This window comes from Falco rusticolus, chromosome 4 (assembly GCF_015220075.1).
Source record: "Falco rusticolus isolate bFalRus1 chromosome 4, bFalRus1.pri, whole genome shotgun sequence".
NCBI lineage: Eukaryota > Metazoa > Chordata > Aves > Falconiformes > Falconidae > Falco > Falco rusticolus.
Genome location: NC_051190.1, coordinates 97,946,182 through 97,972,082, shown reverse-complemented (window position 1 = coordinate 97,972,082; position 25,901 = coordinate 97,946,182). Strand labels below are relative to the sequence as shown.

Genomic DNA, 25,901 nt, shown 5'->3' with positions numbered 1-25,901 from the left:
ACTTCCTTAAACAGATTTATTAAACTAGGCTAGGGGAAGGTCTGCATTCACATGACAGCAGGAAGGATACAAATTTTGCTTTACATTTTAGTGGCAGATGAAGACTGTTCAGTGCACAAAGATGTAATCAAACCTTTTAAAATTAATCTTGATATCTGGGTAAGAGACTGGAGTCTAACAAGAGGTTTTGGTGATTTGTTCAAATGATTCTCCCTTGCTTTGAAGCAAAAATATACTACCACAGATGAGGTTTACGTGAGTTTAACCTACTCTTTCACAGAACAATCACTGAGTTCTACCTAAAAACACTTCTGAAGGCATAAGCTGATTTGCCTATGTGGATGTTCATACCGTATCATTACTTGTTTCTCTGAATCTGTAGTGAAGATAACTGATGATTATCTGTTTGTTGGGAGAAAGAACTACCTCATGCTCTTGTGAAAAGCGCCACATTATCAGCATGTTATAGGAAGGACAAAGTCCCTCTACAGAGGTAGAGATACAAATAATTTTTGTAATTTTCAAATCATTGATTCCCTCCAGTGTGTTAACCCTATGTTCTCAAACAATAATTTGTTCATGATCAGACTGCATGACCGTTTGGGCAAACTGCTGAAACTTGGAGATACTTCTGATTTATAAAATATGATAGTATAATTATATAAAAATAGTTATAATATAAATATAACTATTATAAATACATTTGATGTAAATATACAAATATATGTTATAGAAATATATACATAAAAAACAACCACTAGAAAACTCAAAACCTCATACCGTTCCAATCTCATCTTTCAGTTGAAGGAGGTAGAAACCACACCCTTGCAGTCTTGCAAAGTCTCAGATTACTTAATTGTTTGAGCAACAACTTCCAGCTACTACAGAGACTTGTGAGGCCTCCTGATGCAAAAGCTAAAAATAATGTATTTGTAAAAGTGTATTAATGCGTGGATAAAATAATAAAAATAATTGTAATTAGAATTAAACTTCTATCCATGTTTTTCTTTATGTGTAAATTCAGGCTTTCCTGGCCATAGCGTCAAATTCATACTTGGAAAAAACCCTCTCTCTCCCCCCACATACTTCACATGAATCATGAAGTGCCAATTTCACATAAATTAATATAGAAAGAATACAGTCACATAGTCCCAGGTTTGTGTGACACTGGTTCCCTTTTCTGTATCCCCGTGTCCCTGTATCAACCTTGACAAATGTCTTCTCACATGGAGAAGATGGTAGCTCTCCAGCCTGACAGACTGCCACACGCACTCTGTGACTGTGTTGTAACGAGGAATATCGTTGCAGCGCAGCACAGTACACTTGTTCAGATTCGCAACAGCAAGGAACAGATTTGCCTTAAAATTCTACTAGCACAGACTTTGTATAGGCATCCAAGTGAGTGCAAATCACAGCACTCAGCTTTGGCTGAAATATCCAACATGCTTAGAAACTATAAGTAACAAAAATTCATAAATGATAAAGAAAAGACAAGAGTGTGAAAATTAACGTGAAGCAAGGTAAGAGCCACACAGGAGAAAATGGGTAAAATGTGATCTTTCTTGGCTGCATTTCCACAATAATGTTCTATCTTTAACTCAAACAAGACCTTTCTCCACTGCATTTCCATATTATTATTATTCAGTCTTCATTTTAAAGACAATTTCTACAGACCTGAGTAGTCATATAAAGGGTCTGCTGCTGTTAATTGTGTAGCAATAGCAATTGTATATGACTTGTTAGAAATTCGATAGCATCTAATAATAAGATTCTATTCTGTACTTTTTTTGCTGGCTGTTTATTCATCGTATGTGTCAAGTTTGTACTTTTTTTTCCTTTTTCCATGAAACACAAGTGCATTTTCATTCCATTCAGACAAGTGATTTGAACAATCATGATCAGGCCAGAATGCGTAGTATGAAGACTTTCAAAAGTGCTATAAGCAATTGCTGCAATGCAGTGCAGTGCAGATGAAATTCCATGTTAATTAGGTTTTATGAAGCCATAATAGTATTTAGAAACTTTGATGGATTCAGCAAGAACTATATGAGAAAATCGTAAATGAACTGTACAGTTACCAATCCCCAGGAGGAGAGCATCTCCCTCGTGACCATTTGCACACTGCCTATATACTATGTTCCGTGGATCCCCATTTGTTAAACATAGTTTTCCTTTCTTATTTTGAAGCAATACCAAGCTGGCTTGCTTTGAAAAGTTATGTGCAAAAGGAACCATTCTCACACCAGCTGTGATATGGATACAATTAAGAGTTCAGACAAAAAATAACGGCTATATTGTATAGATAATCACTTCCCACTGAAGAATGCTGTTCTGTCAAAAAACGAATGTCAAAAATGACATTTCTGGAAACATTGATTTTAATTAAAATGTATCAGCTCCAGGATGGAATCTGGAGCAGGACAAATTAACTCCACACCTAGGTAATTCAGTGAGAACAGATGGGATTTTTTTTCTTTTTTTATTTGATTTGAAGCACAGGCTGAAAAAACCCAAGTCTCTCACATCTCAGGTAGATGACCAAATCATGGCATTGTTCACTATTCTTATCATTTGGAATACTCACTCTCCTTGAATAATCAGCTTCTCTACATTTATGTGTCTTGGCTTTATTTCATGCTAAACATTTATTTATTTTCTTTTTTTTTTTTTACATCTTCTATAAAATGAAATTCCTGTGGTTTTCTGGTCTGTGCTGGATACTTTTTTTTAAACTTGGTTTCTAAGTAGTTAATGAGATTGGCAATTTGTGAAGAATAAGAGCCAACATTCACCTGTTGCAAATCAATGTTCCTACAACAGTTTCACTGGCGGTCCATCGATCCATAGCACTTGATCTTCTGACAGATGTATCTCAGTCAGAGAATAGACAAGACAATGTAGGACCTTAACACAGCAAGAAGCAATAAAGTCACATAATGAAAAAACATATCTTGGGAAATGGCTGGGCAAACACTATAAACCTCTTCTGCTTATTAAATAAAAGAGACAGCTATATCAAGGACTGGAAGGTCATGAAATATTTATTCCTTCCTTTAATAAACATTCATTATAGGCTTGGTGGCACATTCTCTGTTCGGTATCAGATAAAATGTGAATGCAGATTTCCCCTTTGCTTCAGTGTTCTTTGGACTCCCACCACCATGGAAAACTGAACGCATGCTACCGAATGTGGCTGGCTAAACTCATTATGCATTTAAAACTAAGCTGGCAATACTTAATAAGAAATAGACACAAAATCAAACAAAGGAAGAAATTCTCCAGTGAGAACCTAATACCTTGGTTCTACACAAAACAGTCCAGAAAGTTTGTTTAAACTGACAGCTAGGTATTTGTTCTGGCTAATATGCCAGTAATTTCTACATCTGTAACTACAGGAACTTTTCCTGATGCCTAGGGAGAACTGTGCTAGAAAGCCGAATTGCATGGGCTGCTACAACCAAGTATTGAGTCGTGCAGGGTCAGACTCTGGCTTGTCATCTTAAATTACACTCATTTTTCTTGCATTTGCAGGGAGGCAAGGAAATGGCAAGAGAGGAGAAGGGTTTACTCATCTCATTACTGTCTTAGTTTTTAAAAAAATTTTGTCAGAACCAGTACTTGTTCTGGGTATTAAAATTATGCTATAAATCTCCAACTCTTCTTGTCCTCCAACAAGAGAAGCACTACATTTAATTTTAATTCAGTGTTCTGGTATGTCCTCTGTCATTCATGAACCTTCAAGATACCTCAGATAGCTTTGGTCAGTTGTTCAACAGAGACAGAAGTAGTCATCAATCTTAAAATATCAGATATGTCTAAGTACTGTTTGGCACGGTGTACCCCCCTAAAAGCTGAGATTGTCTTCACTTGTCACTAGTATTAATTCTGAAAGATTGCTGTTAAGCTTTAAGTGAAGGCTGATAGAAAAGAAACAACTTTTAACATACTATCCTCAGTAGTGGATCAGAGTCAGTAGTGGACAAATTTTTCTTGTTCTTTATCTTATAACTAATGTACTTTTTGAGTGATTTCCAGTTACTTTTTATGTTCCTCACTAACTGCATCTCATTTTGTTCCCTGACCCTTCTGATGTTTTTTTCTCTGCCTACCCATGTTGCACTTTGAGACTTCCCAGCTACTTGATCTGTACTTCAACTTCTGTATTCCTCTTGCTTGTGTTAAAGGTCAATGAAGAACTTCTGAACTGGCCAGATTGGTTTCTTTCTACATTTGTCTTTCCACTGTACTCTTAATATTATTTTATCAAAGAGTTGTCACCTCTTTTTTCCTTCAGATCTGATCTTCACAGAATATCCTACGAACTCTTAAAATTATTGAAATCTATCTTCTCAAACGCCATTGTTTTGATTTTCCTGTTTCTCCTTTGCCTCTTCCTAGAAGATGAGAAATACCGTCATTTCATGATTAAACCATACATTTGATATATGTGTTAATTTGCAGTTACTCAAAAATTAACTGCTGAAAAAAAATACTTTTACCCATTTTGGTTTTGAAACATGCCTAGTACTAATAAGCTCCTTTTCTCTCACTCGCAGAGTACACTGAGAAATTCCTTGCACGTTGCTTGCCAGCTAGCATCCATATCCAGCCTCTGAGAGCTCTTTGAAATTTGTATTGACTGTTGCAGCCAATCCCTGTTATCTATACTGTACAAGAGGAAAGCAGACTTCCAAAGAGAAAGACAAAACCAATTTTACTTGCTTCTTCCCACTTCCACTATTACAGACCTTGCAACAAAAGGGCAAAGATTCAGTCTGCTCCTCGGTTTTCCATGCACATGTAGGCATGCTGAACTTTTGAAAAATGGTGTGATCTTAAGCAGCCACAGACTTGTGTCATCAGCATGTGAGGGATGGAGCAAAAGCAAACAATTAAGCTCGGTCAGATACTTCAAAGTATTCTCAGACATGGGATAAATTCACAGCTCTAAGAATATTAAATAGTCATGTAGATACAATTACAAGAGATTCCATTATTTATCATGTCCAGTCATTCATATCCTGTTACATTAAAAAAAATAATGTATTTTTACTATCTAGTCCAAGCACTATCACAAATTAAACAAAGCAAAATTCCAGTGTGGATGAGCAACAAATTTGTATTAGCTGAACTTCAAACTTGCCCTGGAATCATCTGTTCACTACAGGCTAGTGCAGTGTGCTTGACCCAGTAAAAACTGACTTGGGTAACTAAAAATTATGCTTCAGAATATTGTTTGACTAAAAGGTTACTGGTTCCTGGAGCAGAACCTAAAATGCTCATTGAGACAACTATCTTCCATATAGAGCTTGCAAAGAAAACAGTCTGTGGCAACCAGAAAGTGGAGAAAGCCATCTGGAGTCAGTGTTGTGCTGTTTTGAGTATATAAACAGTGCAATACAAAAGGACAAGGGCACCTTTTACATTTTTCCTTCTCAGAGATGGCAGACAGATGACTTCTGTATCTTGGCATCTAGAGTCCTTAACCCACTTGTATGTATGGACTTGTCTCAAAGCGATAAAGTAAAAATCGTATTTTGAAGCACAGTAAAAGGGGGATATGTCAGTGGCAGAGGTTGTACAAATTTGTATGTGCCGAGGTTGTATATAGTCTGGATGTGGCAGTAATAACCACTCTTCTTAAACATTTACTAGCAAATAATTCCAGCTACATTAAGCTGAGGATGCAGATCACAGTCAAGTGTTATGTTCTGGTTTTCTACTTTATGTTCTGCTTTTCTGGGAGAAAAAGATAAGCCCTAGCTGGCTTCATCATCCTTGGGCTAGCAAGCAAAACCAAACTGATCTATGAAGACCTTCCTCCCATTTCTCTCCCATGTAGTACATTTCACTGTGTTCAGTAATGATACCAAACTATTTTTCATTTTCCCTCTAATTAGCCTACTTTTAATGAAGTTAACTAGCAAGTCAAAGAACCAAGAAAAAGGTGAAGAAACCCATGACGTTCAACTTCAGAAAAGGTTCAGGTGTAACACCAGAGCTGTTACAAAAGCAAGGGGAAAATGAGAGCTTGACAGCGAAGAGCTATGAGAAAATGCACTGAAGCCATTGTGAGCACAGATAATTTAGAGACTAGAAATTTTCTCCTGTGGCTCAAATCTTTCCAAGGACATATGTAATATCTACACCTTTTAGAGACCTTATAAAGAATGCATATGAGCAGATATGGCTTGCAGTGTAAGGTCTTACAGATAACTAGTTGACTAGGACACAGGTTTAAGTTTGTTTCTAAACTGGCATAATGAAAACACCCTATCGATTTCCCACCTCATTACTGAGCATTACATTAGAAAAAATGCATAATGTATGATACTATTTACACTGTATCTATCTTCCCAATGAATTATTACTGTTAGGAGAAAGTTTTTCAATTTCTTGTGTCTATAGGTCCATCTTTTGAATACTGAATGTTTGTTTTTCTTGTACAATTTTGTACTTGAAAGAAAGCACCCTAAATCCATCTTAACGGTAAGTGTCCTCAGGGGTATGGAAGAACAGATACAGCTAAAAGCGCAGCAAAACATTTACAATAGCAAACAATGATGAACTGCAATATTATCTCTAACATCAGTATACAATAAGGTTATTAATGTCCTAGACTACTTCTGATATTGTGGTTTTCTGGCTAAGGCATAAAGCAGAGCAAACACTTTTAAACACTGAAACTATTATTCCACTGTGTAAACAACTTCAGAGACAATGTAGTCACACCGCAAAAATCTTATTCCTATTTGGGATATCTGTTATTCATACTCAAGGTTTGTGTGCAGTGTCTCATAAAGCATATTGGAACCTTGTCAGCATTTAAAACACCTCCAAATTTAAGCATGCCTACAGAGGTAGGGGTTTAGATAAGATCTATTTGTAATTTTTAGCAGTATGATAAATCAAACCAGGCAAAAATGTTCAAGAACCTCAGATCCATCTTCACTTAACCGTCAGCATCAAAGCTCCAGCATACCTACATCACTACAGTAAAGAGCTTGTAGCCCCCTAATTCACTGAGGCATTCTTAAAAATAACTTATTCTAGCCATGTAGTACCAGGCAAAATATTAATTGCAATAAAGCCTGGCTGAGGGTTTTTCCTTTCCTTTTGTTTTGAACAAAATATTTAATACTAGATATTGCAAAGTCTGAAATAGCAACCTGCTTGCAAAGCTCTCATTTCTATAAACCTTTCCAGTGCATTTAATGTGAAATAACTTGTACTCTGTATAAACAAAAATCCATTTTGGCATGGAAAAAACATACATACAAATGTTCTGCTTAAGATGAAAAAAGAAAAGGATCAGGAGAGAATCAACCCCATGAGTACTGAAGTACTGGACTGGAAGGAAAACATGGTGCCAAGGAAACCTCAGTTACCACCTTGCTGTACACAGATACGCACATCAGTGCTTAGCCCTAATGAAAATTTTTATTTGTCAGTATTCTAAAGGAGCAGGATTTGGCCCTTAATCCAAGCATGGTCAAATCTTATATGCAAATTATAACTAACTAACTAAATAAATAAATAAAAGCTACCGTCAAATGGTATATAGTTTGGCTGCTCCACAGAGCAGTTTGGAAGGATCTGTAATAGCGTGGTTGCTGCTATCCTGACAAGACAGTTAGTACAGAAGATGTCAGTCACCCTGCTCAGCCACTAACTCCCCTGAGGAACACCACACAGGCTGTTGCCAGTCTCTTTTTCCACTCTCAGTGGAAAGCTGCTCCTCATGCTTCTACAGTCAGAGAAATGCGATCTGCTTCTGGCTTCAGGTGCAAATCTTGGCTCCCCAAACTCAGGCATCATGTCCTTTATCAAAGAGGCTCTTGGATGCAACTCACAATGACTGCCATATTGTCACACTACTGCTAACTGATACATCACAGGGATTAAAAAGCCACCGAGCTGCTGAAATAGGTGAGCCTGGCTGAACACACAAATGCCTGAAAAACAATTGAGTTCAACCAAAAGTTAAATTCTTTCAATTCAGAAATATTGATATTTACGAAGCACATGATGAGAAAATAATGCTCTCACTAAATCTGTAGTTCAGTTGTTTCATACCTACACACTCCCTGTGAGCTTCAGCAGAGTCCTCACCAAGGACAAAACACAGCTGGGACACATATGATGAACCACTTCTTCCCTCCAAGCAAGGAAACCATCAAGGGAGTTCAAAAAATTCCACGGAGGAAAGCAGAAGTATAACTCACCCAAATTATAGCACTGCTAAAGTACTGTAATATGTTTGATCCATGCTTGGGGGCTTGGGCTGAAACACTGTTCACTGCTGAATAACAGTAATGAATCAAGTATATCATAATCAAGGACAGTAACAGAAAAATAATGAAAATAAAGGAAAAATGTAAATAATTAATTTGTGCCAAAACCCCTTAATTCTGTATTTCTAGCAAAATAACATGATTCTAATGAAACATGATCATTTGAATTTCTGTAAGTCTTATGAAAGGTTCTTTGCTCTTTGTTTTTGTTAGTAATGAAAATATAGACAGGTGAATATTCACCAGAAAAATTAATATTCAGGAGTTATTCTCTAACAAATACAAAAAATAAATACATTAAGATCTACATTTGAATTTAAATATGCACTTTTAGTAATTATCTTAATAGCATTATTTTAAAATGAAAGAATTGGCTCTGAATAAATTCAAGATAGTGATTCAGACTCATAAGAGGGAAGAGGTTTTTACACAAAACCAACAAACTAACCTGAATTCATCTCCCTATTATGTTAAAACATGCCTGAAGTATTAGATACTGATTAACCTGAAGTGTGGACCTTATGCTGAGTAGTGTTCTAGAATTTGGTCACTGATGCCACTTCAAAATGCTTTGATCAAACAGTTCATCATCATATTATTTATGTCTGGAGATGACAGCGTGTTTTCTGATACACTGGTAATCAACTTGAAAGCAGCCCTCACCAGCCCTCAAAAGATTTAACACAATTTTACTGGATGCAAATAAGGATTTGAGAGTACGCTGTTCATGATCTGAACTCTTCTATGAAATCTCACACAATGCTGACCCACCTACTGCAATCAGCTGTGTGTTCAACAAGAGCGTCATCAGATCCAGCACTACATGGACACTGATGAATAGTTCAGGTGTGGATTGTCCTGATCAAGTAGCCAACAACCACTTAGCAGAGCCTACATATATCCAGACAGTGGATGTTTTATTATATTGCCAGAACAAGAGGACAATGTGTGCCGCTCTTATAAAGTTGACAGTAATAATGTATCTGTTTTGCTGTCCTCCCACCAGCATCGCCTCCCAAAGAACATGCTTGTATGACTGCGTCCCCACACAGGTCACACTGGGAACCCCAGCATCCTTGTGAACAGCTAAGGATGGGGCACATCACTGAATCTCCAAAAGTGAAGTGCTGAATGTGCGTTACCATGCAGGCAACCACCACCATCAATCAGGTGGGGACAAAGGCTGCAGGACACCCAGTCTTCTCTTAAGCACAAATCACAGAAGGTTCCTGATGCTCTTAGCTCAGTCCACCTCCTGCAGCCTGCTCTGCACAGCGCTTATTTCCTGGAGCTACCTCTCCTGTCTCACTGCTCCTTCACCCCCATGCTCTGCTTGGGCTTTGAGCTGGAACTTCTCACTTGCCTTCACTAGGCCCTGCAAGCCCATGCTTTCCTTGGCCTCCTCCCTGAACCAGGTCATACCGGAAGCATGACCCACCCACTCAACGACAGAGCTATTTTATCGACGGCATACAAATGGCAGACATCCTCTTTCAGCTGGGATGGCTTATTCCAGACTATGATGAAGTAAAGGGAGGAGGGAAATTGTAAGAAAACAGAAAGAAGTCATGTGCATTTCAGTAATACTTTGAGTAAAAATACACAGAGGAAAAGAAAATGCAGTCATTGTAGTTCCCTTCCACTTTACACACTTGCACACTTCACAGCACCTTTTCACTATTGTGCCAGGGCCTCAGTAGACTGTAAATAAACAAGCCACCACTGAAGTCATCAGTAATCCTGCTCTTTCATTTCAAGAGAAAATTAGAGCCAGAGAACTCAGAGCCATCCCATTCCAACAGTTTTATTCCTGCTTCCACAAATAAATGCTAATCAGGCAGTCCTGTCAGAAGCAGGGAGTTGGACTTAATGATCCTTACGGGTCCCTTCCAACTTGAGATATTCTATGATCCTAGGGAAGTACAGCCAGGATCTTGGGCTAGCTCTTACCCCAAGGAATCTTTTGATAGAGCTCATTAATTTGGCCTAAGAGCATTCTAAATAATATACAACATTGGTAAGGTGTTAAATAACATACATATTTGTATTATCAAACACTGTACCTAAGACATCATTACCATACAGAACAATCCCACTAATTAGTCTTTGCTAATTTGAGGAAGTCAACCTGAAAACATACTTATTTAAATGCCTCATAAAGCTGTGTCTTTCATGCCACACAGCACTGTGTAGAACAGCTGATTTTAAGTAATTCCAGGCCCTACTCTGAATACAGTAAATCTTTTTTATTTAGAAAAACCTAATTTGGAGACAGACAGCTAGAAACAATAAAAAGTGAGCAGTATATATCAAGGTTTGTCTGCTTCCAAAGAATTACTCCCGTTAGATTTAGTTATTCTGTCTGGGTGATAATTCTTTCCTATCATGTGTGTTCCTAGTTCCCAGTGCTTTCAAAATACATTTATGCCTAATAATTCAGTAAAATATTTTAATTTAGAAGCCTTCCTTGTACTTTTTTAAGGGAAGGCTCACTCACTAAGGGGCAGCTGAGGAGTATTTAAAGTAGAGCTCTGAGTTAAGTCTCTTTTTCCTCAGCCTTTGAGTAAATTGAACAGATTGAATCAATTTGACCTCCTGGAGGCTGTAATTCAGCTACGGTGGTCACAGAAGTAGATGTTTCTGAGTGTGGAAATACCAGGTCACAAAAGGGTAAGTGTTAGACTATGCACCCTCCTGGCTAATGCTTTTTTCCTGCTGCACGGCAGGTAACCCTCCTCTAGTACATCCGAAAGATACTGCTGAGCAATCCGTAAAGTAGCAGCCTTGTCAAAAGTGTGAAATGTTGACTTCATCCAGTGGGCAATCCCTAGGACCTTCAAGTATCTTCTTTACAACACTGTCAGACCAAATTCCTTCCCTCTGCTCACTGCAATGCAGTCAGAGTTGCTGTCCAAAGATCGCCCTTATTTTCATTCCATTCCAGCCATTCAAAATAGCTGTGCAATATCTACACCTTCCGCAGACATTTCTGGCATTTCCATTTAAGTAGTGATCAACAGAGTAACAATTCATATTTGCACTCAGGTTAATTCAATTTCCTTCCATATTACGAAGTACAATTTCACAGTAGAATTGAAACAAGAAGACTCCAGCTGTCCTATCCACTTATGTACCAAACAGAAAACACACATCGTCTCTTCTGTAAGACACTAAAAAGCCCATATGGGCTGTTCAGTCTGTCCAGTGTCAAACTGCTTTGCTGTTCTTAAATTCCGATTTTAGTTTTAGCAAAAGATGAAAACATGCAAATGTTTGGAAGACAAGAAACCAATACATCATACCTGTCATTTATAGAACTTCCTTCTGGGGATTTTAAATTGTTTGACACATGTTGATCCGTCAGACATTCCCCTTTCACAGGAGAGGACTGTGGAGCAACCAGTATCTCCTACAGGATTCTGTTATCACCACACAGTGGAAACGACACTTTTCATCTGGGTCCAGGCAGCGAGGTGGAGAGCACATCTGAAAAGTACAGTGTTTTGAAAGGCACAATTTATTTCCTTTCTATAATAGGCTATTTTTATAAAAAATAAACTTTAATATACATTGAAGTGTGTTGGACTAGTTTCTTCTACATAAAAGGAAATACTGATTACAGAATAAAATACAATTATTTAAAATCATAAATAATCCCATCACTGTAAAACAGATTGCAGTACTTGTGAATATCTATTTTAGTTTCATAGACAAAAGTGCTATCACAGCTGCTTTCTCAAAAAAATATCTGATGAAGCATGTACTTCAAGTCAGAATGGCAGACAACACATGGTCTGTCAAAAACCTCTCCTCTGACAAAGGGCAAGGACTCTCCTGAGGTGCATGACATATATCTAAGGTTAACAACAAGCAAGAGAAGCTGAATGAGATTTTGAATTTTAGACATTAAAACAGGACAAAATCTGGGAGATCACAGCCATAAGGTCTCAAAACAGCAAACAACAAGTTCAAAGAAAAGTGGTCTTCATGAGTGTCGCTACAGAACACATAGGGACATATTTAAAGGTGTGTCATCCCTCTCTGGCTAACAAAGCACATGTGCAGGGGCTTAAGAACATGCTTAAATACCTGACAGGAGTAGGGATTAGAAGCACACTGCTAGGAATAAACTTGCATGCTTTAGGCACAGCTAGCACAAGTTGTCATTTTCTCCTTCCTTCTACACCAAAACTTAACACTTATTCTTTACTTACTATTTGTTTTCATCCACTTTTAGTTGAAATGTACATGGCAAAGTAACATAGGTGTGTCACAGACAATGCAGAGAAGATGAGTCCTAAATGCCAAACCATTTCACAAAGCAGGCATTAAACATTCCCATTCCTCATGAGAGACTAGTTACTGTACTTTCATTTTGTGCTCGTCAACAAAGGCCTTTACCTTCCTACCTTTTCAAACTCAACCATACCTCTCAAAGTACTCCTGAAATCACAGAGAATTTGCTAGGAACAAACACTTTACATATCTTTGTATTCTTTTTCTAGTACTCTGATTTCCTTTTCCAGTTTTCAACTTGCATTAAAGCCTCCATCCTGCAGTCAATTTGGAAAATATATAGCCAATTTCCACAGAAAATCAATTTGATCTTGCAGAGAGAAAAAAACCAAACAAAAACCATACAAAAAAAGCAAGGGATTTGGGACCAGGTGGTCTCCTAGAAAATTGCTCTGGATTTTTCTCTGTTCCACTTCACCCTATCTTCTTGAAACCACAGGGAACCAAAATTGAAGACATCATTCATGTAAGTTTTCTAGTTAACCTGTAGAGAGCTTATGTGCCAACTGCCTGAATGTCATGGGATACAGGTTGAAATCTGTTTTCTGAACAATCCAACAATACTCCCAGGAAATGGGATTTTTCCTGTTATTTTGCTTCCCCACAGAACTGCAGGATAATGTATAATTCTAAGACCATGAGTGAATTTACATTAGTGCACATAGTTCATATCAGGAGTACACTTTTGAAACACACTTCTTGATCATCCCCACTTGTTGTTTCTTGGTTTCCATTGCAGAGCAGTCTGGGAGTGTTCAATCATCCTCAGCACCAGCTCTGCTGATCTGCTTCTACTGGACCCTTCTTTAGATCTGATGTATTAGTCTGGTATCTCTTCAGGACTAATATATTAGTTAGAGGCACTGCTCTGTGAAAGGAGGTCAGCACTCTTCAGGCAAAGGACCTAGGTTCCTTATAATTCCTAGGCAATACCGCTGTTTACTGCCCAGGACCAAAATTCATCCTTCCATTTCTGGGTTGACTCCAAGCAGAGTTTATCGCCTGTCAAGTGGGATGCAAATTCAGAGAAAAGAGGCTAGAGTGAAAGCATTTTGGTTATTTGATAGAAATTATGGAATTAAAATTCAAAATATGTGAAAAAACAAAATACCAAAAATTTAATGTCTGAATCAACAGCCACAGAAATAGCAGCCGAACAATGTGCTTTCTGAAATACACTCAAGATTCTGTTTTATATCTGCAATCCATGCAGTTAGTCCAAATAATATATTCACCAATTTGTCCATTAGTTCCAGAAAACTATACCATTCCCTTCCCCGTTATCCTCTGCCAATTATTTCTGCTTCATTGTAGTCCTCCAGACTGCCACTCCACCAGTTTCCAAAAAAAACCAAAACCATTAATTTGCCCCAATATAGCAAAAAATGTTACACTTAAGTATCAGGGTCCAGAGGGAAGTAAAAAAAAAAAACATGGTCCAAAATCCCAATATACTTATACTTGGCAGTCTACTGCTCCATATTTAATATCCAGCCTAAATGTCTTGTTAATCCAAAGCCATGCAATAAATGCTGCATGGTATCTGTATGTTTTATTTTTGGCTAAAAATAAAAGGCATCAAACAGGCATCATAAGTTGCTATGCTGTCCACATGACAAGCATGCTATTGCAAGCTGCATGTGATATTGCCAAGAAAAATACATACTGTAGAGACAAAAGTCACACACACATGGTCAAAAATAAAGTATTGCACAGCATTTCCATGCTTACTGCTGTAGGAAAGAGCAGGGCATTTCCAAGCTTGTTGCCACTTTGACACTCACAGGCAGGCTCTGCTCCACCTCAAGCAGAGATGGGTAGAGATGTTAGCACAATGCCCTGCTGCACTCTCAACTATTAGCACTGGCCACCTCCATCCCAGAACAGACATTAGAAAGTATCTCCATCCCTCTGTTCTCACACTGCCTTCATAAAATGTATGCTTGGCCATACCTTCTCTTTTGTCACCTCAGCTACACAGGAGAAAACCTTTGGCAAATAGAGAAAGCAGCGGAGGACAGAGATACCTTGATCCTGATGGGGAAAAGGCTAAAGAAACTCAAATCTTTTAACAGACACTTGCCAGAAGACCAATGGTAAAAGCCCTGCAGCCTTTAAACTATGGTATGATCTGGCTTCTACCTTAGGGATGCATCTATATTAGCATTTACTGCATTGCAGGGTTCACTTAAGGTTTAAACTTGGTTTGCATCTATACTTGGATTCTTGCAATATCGCTCAAGCTCTGGTGCAGTCAAAGCACTTTCCTTCCTGGTGAACTAAGGTTGAAGTCACACATTAGAGCAGCACCTATCTCACCCCACCTGTGATGGTGGCACAAGGCCCTCCTGCGGTTAACACTCTAGACATCCATGGTGCACTCCTAGGTGCAGCAACTGATGGAAACACTGGTCCTGGAACCTGACAGGTCACGGCACATCAAACCCTGATTCTTCCCTCTTTGTGCCACATCAATCAGTAATACACAGCCTAAGCTTCCCCAGGCGATTCGCCTCAGAGTCCTGCTATTGTATCGCTCAAGCTGAACAGGCCTTCTGGTCTTTTATCTCTGCCCAAAATAATTCTAAAATGCCATTAATTAACATACATTTACCGAGGACTGGAACTTGCACACAACTTCAAACTTTCACCAAAGAAAACATCATCAAGTCAGCAAATTATCTCCAAGGACTGTACATACTATTATTAACCAATTCAATGAGGAAAATCCAGCTTTCAAAAGTCTATAACCAAAGTTATAGATGATGCAGAACTGCTGACTTTAATAGCTTGACATCATGTTGTAGCCTCATCAATTTTCTTCACACACTACAATGCCTAAATAGGAAAAACCAACAGGCATTTGCAGTTGGTGTAGAGATCGTGTAGGTAGAATAAGGCAGAAAACTTCATGTTGTGCTTACACTGTTGAGTTCCTGACCCTCTCACTGCAGACACGGCAATTAGATTGATCCAGAGGTACACTGAAAAAGCTCGCATAGGAACTTATAAAAAGACAGAGATCCCACAGAAATATATGCATGTAACTGTCCAGCAAACATGCCTGTCTTCTCTATTCAGTTTTGTGTTGCTGCCTTCCTGTATGCTCATGAACGCAAACAGCCAGCCTGGCTGCCACGTGCAGGCACACACATGCGTGCATGTGTGCACACACATACTCTCCCATTCTGTTTGTGAAGTCCTGGATATATTTATAAGTGAACTAATATTCCAAATCAGCTCAACGTAAATGAACTCCTATTGCGTGTATTTGTTCAACCAGGCAAATATGTCAGCCTTAAATGCCTGCATTTATATTTATACCTCTGTGATATGAATTATGCATATGCCTATATTAGCGAGCTCTCTTGTCTTCTTCTTCTATTAAGCTTTGGGCTAATCCCTTGGGAACTCATTATCTACAGTGAGTTTCACAAGGGCTTGATGTGACTCTACCAGAACTGTTACTGTGTTGTACCTTCCCAGAAAGATTGCGATAGTTTTCCCAGACACCTACGGTTCAATTCAGTGTTGACTATTTAATTGTCTAATAGCAGCGAGCATTTTTCCAACCAAGCCAAAATAGTGAAATCTAATTATCAGGAATGTTACTGAGGGTTTGGTGGCTTGTTTTTTTGCAGAGACAGAGCGAGCCATTAAACTAGCACTTGGATGGGTACTGCTGGAACAATTTCAGTGTCGTTCTTTCCCCTGGCGATCCGCTTCAACTTACTTTCCGGTGTGCAAAGCAGGTGCTGATGTCGCTGGTTCCTCAGCTGCCTCGGGTGGCAACTCTGCCCGCCGGCGGCGGGAGCCGAGAAGCGGCCGCGGTTCAGTCAGCGCGTCCCGCCCAGCGACCGGCGCGGCGGGCAGCGGCTGAGGCGGCCGGTGCGCCGCCACCCCGCACCTCGAGCCGCCCCGCCGGGGCAGCGGGCGCTGCAGGCCGCGACGCCGCTCTCCGGGCTGCGGTGCTCCGGGCCCTGCGGCCGCCTCAGGCCCTCAGCCGCGCCGCCCTCGGCGGGCGCCAGGAGCCACCGGCCGCGCCCCTGCCCACGGCTGGCCCGCGCTGAGGAGGTACCGGACGGCTGGCTTCTTCCCGCTCCCGCGCCGCGGGGCACCCTCCTGCCGCGGGATTTCAGCACTTTTCCGCCGGCCTCGGGGGCGCCAGGCTGGCCCGCCCCGGGCAGGCGGAGGGGAGGGGGACGCTAAGGCGGCGCCCCGCGCGGGGCCGTGGCTCCCTCTGTCGGCCGCCGCGGGGAGAGCGGCGGGAGCCCCGGCCGGCCGGTGCACCGGGGCGACGTGCGCGGAGCTCCGCCTGCCCGTGGGCAGCACCGGCGGGGGTCCCTCCTTGGGAGCCCTTTCTTCTGTGGGCTGAGGGACAGGGGCACCCCCCGCGCCTTGCCTTGGCGGGCTGGAGCCTTCGGCTGCCCCTCAGGCACGGCCCCGGCGCTCCCGCAGCCTCCGCACGGCCCAGTGCGTGTGGCCCCCCGGAGACCCTCGGTATCTTACGGCAGAGCCGGGCTGCCCCGCTGCCTTCCCGGGAAAGGAGAAGCAGCCTGCGGGTCTGGCTTGCCTCACAAGTTGTTAAGAATTAAGGAGCAAACTCGGGACGGTCACACCGGAGCCCGGCGCTGGGTCCCGACTGGCGGCCGCTCCTGGCGGCGGCCGGGGGCTGCGCTGCGGGGGTACGGGCGGGCACGTCAGGGCTGCCCCAGCGAGCACCCCCGGGCGTGGCAAGCGCCCGGCACGGCACGGCGCGGCCCCGGCACGGCGCCCCGAGCTGTAGGAGATGTCCTCCCCTCCCCGAGGAGGAGAAGGGAGGGGGGAGCGGCGGGGCCGGCGGGCACCGCTGCCGGGCAGCGCCGCAGGGAGGAGGGCGCGGGCCGGGGCAGGCCAGGAGCTCGGGGGGTCGGCGAGGGAGAACCGCCTCGACGGCGTCCCCATCTCCCCCCCGGCTTTCTGGGAGAATCACCCTTGGCTTTGTGTTTTGGGCTTGTGGGTGGGTTTTTTAAAATAAAATGACCACCCCGTCTTCCTGCGCAGAGGTGCGGGAGGGCCCCGAGCAGATGGAGGCTGGAGGCGTTTGTGCCCCCCGGGCGAGGGGATCCCAAAGCCCCCGACCCCGCAACTTCCACCGCCGGTAAAGGCGTCCAGGGCCGGCCCGCACCGCACCGCCGCAGCCGGGGGGCGGCTCCCGACGGCCGCCTCTCACCGTGTGTCCGGGCGGGGGCGGGGGTACCCCCGGGCAGGGGCGCTCGGCCGAGCACTTGCTCCCGAGGGAGCCGGCAGCGCCCGGCGGGCAGGGCGGGGAAGGCGCCCCGCGAAGCGCCCACCCCCGCCCCCGCAAGCGCCCGGTGCCGGGGGGCGGTGGGAGCCGGGCGCTGAGCGGGGAGCGGCCCCGGCTGCGTCAGCGCTGTGTAAACACCGCCGCGGCGCCCGCCGATACTTAAGGGGTCGCGGCTGAGCCGCCCCTGACTTCCCGCCCGGGCACCGCCGGCCGCGTTCCTCCTCGGCTCCGGCTCGGCTCGGCACGGCACGGCGCGGCGCAGCGGACAGGTAGGGAGCACCTGCCACCGCCGCTGGCCGCGCTCCGGGGCCGGACCGGGGGCCGGGGGGGGCTGGCGCTTACCTGTGCGGGGCTGGGCGGCAGCCCGGGGCAGAGGGGCCAGCAGGCTGTGGCAGAGGCAGCCGTCGGGGAAGGGATTGTGTGTTTCGGATCGTTAGAATGTACGGGAACGTATATATATTTATGCGTTAAAATACAGGAATCGGGTCGGTGAAAAGGAGGGGAGGCAATGCACCTTCGGTGTCTTAATTACCAAAACCTACGCGGGTACAGCACTAATAACCGTGCTGGAGTGACAGTTTGACTTTTTTGTTCATCTCCTAACAATACTAAAAAAACCCCACCCCGTATTTTGTGCATCAGAAGTGCTTTCAATCTATTATATGCGGTGGACCAATAAACTTTGTTTTCTCCTCCTCTAAAGTGAAGAGGTTACCTTCAGTATGTTGTGCAAAAACTTATTTAAAAAGTCTCATATAGCTGAGGTAATTCATGTATATTTATAAATGGAAGTTACCCCTGTAGCTTTAAGTACTAGGTAGCTTGTTTCTCCTAACAGGTGAAGGAAGTTTCTCTGTTCCCAGAAAAATACTATTTCAGCTTATATGATCAAATGCTCTAGACAAGCAGCATCCTTTTGCCTAGTACTTGTTTAAGGAAGCGGTAAAAAAATTCTTACATTTGAATTTGCTGTCTTATATGAAGAACATTATTGTTAAGTTGCATGTACTTCTTCCAGCTTTTAACTAAACAGCTTTTACCACCTCGGCTATTAGATCAAATGCTTGGGGGAGCAATAGATTTGGGGGTTTCTCTCCTTTGGACAAGTTTTTGGTTTTTTTTCTGTGCATGATGAGAGGAAACCTCCTGAACGCTGAAGTTGAAACCAATAAAGGCTGACTGAAGAAAGGCTTTTCACAGAATCTGTCAAACCTGAGCATTTGTAATAACAGAAGCTTTTAGTGCAGCATTGAAATACCGAAATGTTTGAATCCTGACATTTTTCACAGTGCTGGATTCATCTCCGTGAAGTGTTAATGATATACAGCTTCCATAAAAAGAAAATCAAGTAAGAATTTAGTAGATCAGGGAGACATAGCATGTACTGCAGTGAAGCAATTTAGTCCCTTCCAGCATATCTTCCTCTTACCAAGGGATATTTAACCATTCACGTACATGTTTTCCAACTTAAGACAGATCCCACGGCTACCTGCATTAAGAAAACCCAACACAACCCTAGTTTGCTTAGAAACCAGCACACCCAATGGAAGATGGGGGTAGGGACAACATGCAGTGTAGTAAATGTGGTCATTTTAACAGCTTAATGTTCCTTTTCTCTCCAGCAATGTACAGCGGTATATGCATCTGTGTGTTCCTTGCTGTGCTCTCGGTGAGCTCGTTCGGACAGCAAACTGTGGGCTTGCACAATGGGAATCCCCTGGCTGCTGAGCTTGAGCAGAGCTTGACAGAACATCAACGGCAGATCCGCGCCCCTTCATCTGCTGGCCCGCTGAAACCTCTGCCACGGCTGGATGGAAGCACTGACCAAAGAGCTAACATAGGTGCTTTGTTGGCCAAGTATCTCCAGCAAGCCAGAAAAGGTATGGTTTATAGCCGACTTGCTGTGACAGTTCTGTGTCAGTAGAATTTCCTGCAGGGATACCTAGATGTTAAGATAAGCCTGTCATCATCTAGCATGAATTCCTAGAGAAGACAGGGTGTAGATTTTGCCTGGCTATTCTTGAAGCAGAGAGCGTTCTATTATTTACTAAAAAACGACTTGTGCATAGCAGCCACTGACTAAGAGCTGCGTATAGGTAACTAAAGCAAAATGTAACCTACCTGTCAGGTTGTACTTCAGCTTTTATTTTTAACTTCCTATTTCATAGCCTTGTAATTATTTTGTTGTTATTTCAGCATGTTGTATCTCAGATAAAATACAGTAATTGCATTTTCTTCATTTTTTTTCTTTTTCATTTAGTTAACCTCTCTTCTCTTAAATTAGAAGAGCAGGAAAACTTTTCTGAGGATAAATACAGAGCAAATGGCTAACCTCACCTCAGCCAGAGGTTATCTTCGGGCTATTGGATTTTCCATGTATTTGTTTGCAGAGGAAGTTCCAAAAGTGTGGAAGCTTTTGAAAGATCAGAATTCACACTTACGAACACAATAATTAAAAGCAGTGATAAGTAAAAGCACATTTGCTTCAAAACACATCAGTTCCTGTTAGTTTTTGGTCTTAGGCAGCCTGGGAACACAATCTTGTAGTTAATTTAAGCCTCCATGGCACTATGTTTGTAGCAAGGGCATGAAGCACTGGTAGAGTAGTGGAATTAAAGGGCTTCGTTCTTACCGTGTGATTTATTAGTCATTTGAGGAAACAATTGTATTACATACATGAGATAGCAAGCTGTCCCTGTTGATATCTTACCATATATGTTTTACATAGACAGAAACACATGCCATCTGTGCTACCAGTAAAAATGATGGATCAAAATCATTGATCACTGAAACTCCTGCCAAGAAAACATTTTCCTTTTGAACTGCCTCATCTCTGTATTATTACTTTGTATCTCAATAGAGTAACACCATGGGCAGCCTCCTTGTGGTGGCCTTTTGACTGCCAACTTCAACAGAAGCTGCTACGCAAACCTTGTTTACTTGTGATAGCCTCTCTGATCTATCCCGTGCTACCGCGAAAGAGGACATCTTGAGAAGCAAAGAGCACTTGAGGGGAAGGCAGTAATAAGGATATACAGACACTGAGAAATTAATTCACTCCCTACCCCAGACTGTGCTTAGGATGAAATTCACTTTATAAAAGTAAGAGCTTTTTCCTCTCCTGTCTCTTGACACAACCTTAAGCAGATCATTTAACCCTCCCCTCTTGATGCTCACTGCTCACCTCTATGCTAGGAAAAAAATCCTATTCTTATTTTTGATGGCAGTCTGCAATTAAGAGATATCAAATGCATTTTTATGCATTTCATATGCAGCCATATACATCAATCTGTGTAGTTAGAACAAAGCCAAATCAGAAACAACAGAAAAAGAACCACTTTTAATATAGTCTGAGAGACTTCATTGAATGTTACCAATTTGCAGAATATCTATTAAGGAACTTCTTGTAGCAGTTCACATAATCTAATGGAAAAGGAGTTCAGATATGAAATTCCTCAATTTGTGGCTACAGTTAAAGCTGTTACTGAATAAGAACGTTATCGCAGGAGTCTATAAAGCAGAATCCTCATTACCTTTCCCAACAGTGTACTCATTGTCAACCACCTACATGGAAACAAAACTCATTCTAGTTTATGTACCCACTATATCCTTAAATATCTGGCTGACATTTCCAAATAGCTTAACCAGATGAAGTGAAAAAACCACTTTGGATTTAAGACGTCTTTTTGGTAAATGTTAATATGAGGGAGAATTTCCTGCATACATGTTAATTGACTTATATAATTAACTCTACAAAGTGACTGTTAGCAGATGATGGGATTCTTGTGATGCTGGACTCTGGTTTGTAGACGTAGTTACTAGTTACAGAAGATTGACAGGGACAAAACAGTATTTACTTAATTTTACATACAGCATTTCCACTAAAACATTATCTTCTTAATCAACTTAAAGATTCTGGGCAGTACTTCAGAAATCTCTGCAGAGCACTCACATCCTCTGTAATTTTAATCTGTCTAAACCATAACACTCACTGGAAAATTCCATCCAAGAGGAAAGAGAGTCGGCATTTTCTAGTGTTAGCAGTCACCAGTGACGGCGCCTGTCCTTGTGCTTAATAGAAAGGCTGATTTTGGACAATAAGTCCAGTTGAAACAGTGAGAGAGTTAGATTTTCTTAAGAGGTCAGGGCTAAAAGGCAGCCTCGTAGCCAAACTGCTATGGTTTTGAATATGTTTGCTGTACATTGATTCTGCAGTATCCACAGGACATCTCCGGTTGTTTGAGGAAGGGTAATTGATGTGCTTTTAAGAAATTAATTTTACTGTTTGTGACCCATAGCTTTCAACTAATTTCATCTGCAGGCTTTCAGCATGAATCTGGCACAGTGTAGAAGACATGTTGTAGCTGTCAAGTCAGTGACATGCACATTTACTATCCTCTAAGGAGCCTTTGCCAGGCCAGACCATAATGGCACCAGGGGAGCCATTACAGTCCACAGGTCACTGCAGGCTCAGAAGCCTCTTAAATACCAACATCTGAGTGATGGTTCTGTGCTGTCTTAGCCCTGCCTGATTATAGTGCCATGAAGCCATTTTCATCAATTTAATTGCATATTTTGAATTATACATGTGAATTTCATGGGGTTTGAGCATTTAATGGTAGACATTCTTTTCTAGAGATAATTTTTTTGTCATTTTGTTTTTGGTAAATGGTTTATTTTTTTTGGTACCTTTGCTCTTCTGTCTCTCTGCAACCACTAATAAAATAATGCAGTTGGTTTTGTTTGTAACGGATCATGTTCATTACAAGTGATCACATGAGGAAAACCTTGAAATGTAAAAGCACAGAGTCACCAAGGGTTCCTTCAAAACAAGAATCCGTTAGCAAGGCAATTGCGTAGATTTGGATTTGGGGGGTTTGATTTGGGCTTCTTTTCCTTTTTGATCAGTTTGAGTACTCCTCAAGCTTCAGTCTGCATCGAATACTAATCGAATCTGTTCCTTCCTCACTCAAGGCTTAAGCTCAATCTAATTATTGGCACACGTCAATTTTGGCTGTTTTCAGGGAGTGGAGAGAGAAGTCATTTACCGTTCCCTACATTTTTAGTTACACAATGTGATGATGTCAAAACAGAGGATTAAAGCGCTTTTTTTTTAAAGCATAAATTCTATTTGCTAATAATTTGTGTCTTTTTGATGCCTTAAGCTAGGAAGATGGAAAGGATAAAGCAAGATCAGAGATCAGCATCCAACCCTGCTGTGAAAGGATGTATGAAAGCTTTGGATAAGCAATGAAAGTATCACTGGCATAGTAATAAGCCCTGTATAGTTCCAGCAAGAGGTGTCTCTAGCTATAAACTCCAGACACAACTCTCTCCATTTCAGGATTATCCCCATTTCTCCACAAAACCTGGGATTCATACCCATACTGCGCTTGTTACTGAGTTTGCACTGTCAGAGCTCCTGTACTTAACATTTATGGCTTTTCAAGCAACACAGAACTGTGGTGGAGTCCTGTCTCAGGCCTGAGTCTGCTCTCAAGCAGAATACTTGGCATCTAGAGCAACTCTCCCAGCACCAGCAAGCAAGGGTGCAGTCCTACCGAAAGAGTGAGAAATGGTTTGAACTTTCTTTCTGTAGTGAAATAGGATGGAAAAAGAAGTGCACCCATATTCCTTCCTGGCAGCCAGGAGCAGAATGCCTCTGCAGCAGGAGGGAGAAAATGGCCTGTTTATTTTACAATAAAAAACTTAAGCCCCTTCCAGTACATTGCCTGTAACTTTTTCTATGATGTTTTCCCCAATGACATGACAGTGGCGTTTACACGATTGGTATTAAGTCAAACAGTGTCAACTATTGCAGGTGTCTACTAAAGAGTACAAAACAGATCAGAAAATGGATGAACCTGAAAAATGTGTCCACTTACTCTCTGCTCTCCCAAACACTTTTTCTTTAGGTCCCACTGGAAGACTCTCAGTTATGGGAAACAGGGTACAGAGCATTGATCCTACGCACAGGATAAATGACAGAGACTACATGGGCTGGATGGATTTTGGACGCCGTAGTGCTGAAGAATACGAGTACTCTTCCTAAAGAACAGCAAACTATAGCAACAGAAAAAAAAAAAATCACACTCCCATGTCTGTACAGAAAGAGAAAAATTAATTTGTTTTCCTCTTTGAATCAGTGTTTTAAAATATATCATGTATTTGATGTAAATTTGTCTGTCAGACTATACAATGCAATATATACATATGCAGAATTTTCCATAAAATGTTTTCTTTCTTTTGTGGTTTCTCATACATCGATATTACATTAAAATGATTTCACATACCCATTCTTGTCCTGTCACCACATGTTGCTGGGTGTCTTACTATACAGGGAGGCAGGAAAATGCCTTTGCTCTGCAATGTAAATGAATTCCATGTGTTGAGCAGTCAGATGAATGAGCCGCTGACAAATCGTGTCAGTCCCATTAGCTGTGAGCTCTTAAGGGGGAGCTTGTCCAAATGTAAACATGACAGCACAATACTGCCAGAAAAGGCCAGCTATTTTCACGGTGACCCCATTTTTAAAGGACTCGGACGCCAAGCCCACATGTTTGTAGTAAATAGTCAACAATAGTAAAACTAAAAGAAAAAGAGGAACACCACCAACACCTTTCATCTTCCTGGTTTATTTATTTTATGTTGTGAGCTAAATGTGAAAGTTCTGCTGACAGCTGCAAATCATGGAATAAACAGAGCATTCATTCCTTGCCGTGTGGTGAGCCAAGCATTCATTTGGGGAGGGGGTCAGGACAGTTCCCTGAATGGAGAAGGTCATCCTGAGGGGGAGGAGGTACTGGAGCAGTCAGTGTCCTAAAAGGAAACCAGTCACTCCCGAGTATCACAGAGGCAGCCTGAGCTGCCTATCGCCCACCACCGTGGGGAGAAGGAAGGAGACTGTGCCCAGCCCTTACCTGGTGCAAAGCAAGGCAGAGCCCCACACTTGCCGCTGGGGACTGATTCCTGCTTGTGCAAAACCAGCATCCTGGGGTGGTCCAGCGGGTCCCCTCGGAGTCGTGCCTGCTGGCCAGCGTGCAAACTGCAGAAAGTGTTTTACCTACTACTCTCCTCCTTCACTACAAGCCACCCCTCCCGTGGCTCCCACGTCTGCTTCAGCAGCTGGTTCTCACATCTAAGGAATTCCATAACCTGAAAAAGGAAGTAATTTTGCATTGCATAATTTGCATAATTTCTTCCAAACGTGTGCATTAATAAGAAAGGAAGGCATTTGTCACATGCTGAAAAGCAGGTGCTTGCCGGAGGAAACAGGTGAATATCTCAGCAGCAATCCCTACAGCAGTTAAGTGCAAAACCAATGCATAGAAAATAACACATAGAAAATACTTGTACTAAACCAAAATTATACCAAAACCAAGAAAAAAATTTGTTTGGGAAACAAACTGAAATGGTTAGGCCAAGGGCAGAATACAAAAACATTTTGAGGAGTTGCTTCCAACAGCAGCTGGCAGAGAAGAGAGCACCGCAGGAATCCGCAGTGAAAGGGAGACCTCAGCAAATTGTAACAGGGACTTGTCTTCTCTGCTAACACCAAATCTCATCTTGAAAACATGGAACTGCTTTTCCGCATGAACTTTTCTTCCTTTCAAGCACCTTCCAGTCAATCAGTTTCCAAGCCACCTAGTCAAGGGTTCTTTTGCTTCCCTTCCAAATGTAATGAGTCCCTAAACACCTGAACTCTCTCCCTGGTTTTGACTTGCCCCAGGAAAACAGTCTGAAGTGCCAATTTTCCAAAACTTTCAAACAATAAATTAAACCCAATTATTCTATATTTTTTTTCAGACTGAAGAAAATACAAATGAATCTAAATATACATTGATTAAAAACATTTCCCGCAAAAGTGGAGTTTCTTTAAAAGTAACTTGGGAGAAAACCAAGTTTTGACTTTGCTGTCTTTTACATTAATGACAAGAACGTTCAAACAACGTCTTAAAATGTTTCTATCCCTAGCTTATTTAATGAAGAATGTAATATAGTAATATTGCAGGGGGCTGGGGATT

The 25,901-nt window shown here is 41.8% G+C and overlaps 1 protein-coding gene and 1 long non-coding RNA gene across 2 annotated transcripts in view; one reads left to right on the top strand and one right to left on the bottom strand.

The window, feature by feature from the left end:
* LOC119145792 overlaps window positions 1–11,774 on the bottom strand; it is a 29,248-nt gene extending 17,474 nt beyond the window's left edge. The window contains exon 1 of the long non-coding RNA XR_005103532.1: window positions 11,597–11,774. This is a non-coding gene — a long non-coding RNA (uncharacterized LOC119145792). The remainder of the gene's footprint in view (window positions 1–11,596) is intronic.
* Window positions 11,775–17,902: 6,128 nt separating this feature from the next.
* On the top strand, window positions 17,903–24,184 carry CCK (cholecystokinin). The gene is made up of 3 exons (XM_037382416.1): window positions 17,903–18,146; window positions 19,500–19,757; window positions 23,793–24,184. The coding sequence occupies exons 2-3, from the start codon at window positions 19,502–19,504 to the stop codon at window positions 23,927–23,929; spliced, it is 393 nt and encodes a 130-aa protein (XP_037238313.1). The 5' UTR covers window positions 17,903–18,146; window positions 19,500–19,501; the 3' UTR covers window positions 23,930–24,184.
* Window positions 24,185–25,901: the final 1,717 nt, after the last annotated feature.

Coding starts and splice junctions, on each gene's coding strand:
- CCK (XM_037382416.1), top strand. CDS start 19,502: ATGTACAGCGGTATATGCATCTGTGTGTTCCTTGCTGTGCTCTCGGTG. Junction 19,758..23,792: donor TCTCCAGCAAGCCAGAAAAG/GTATGGTTTATA, acceptor CTTTTTCTTTAG/GTCCCACTGGAAGACTCTCA.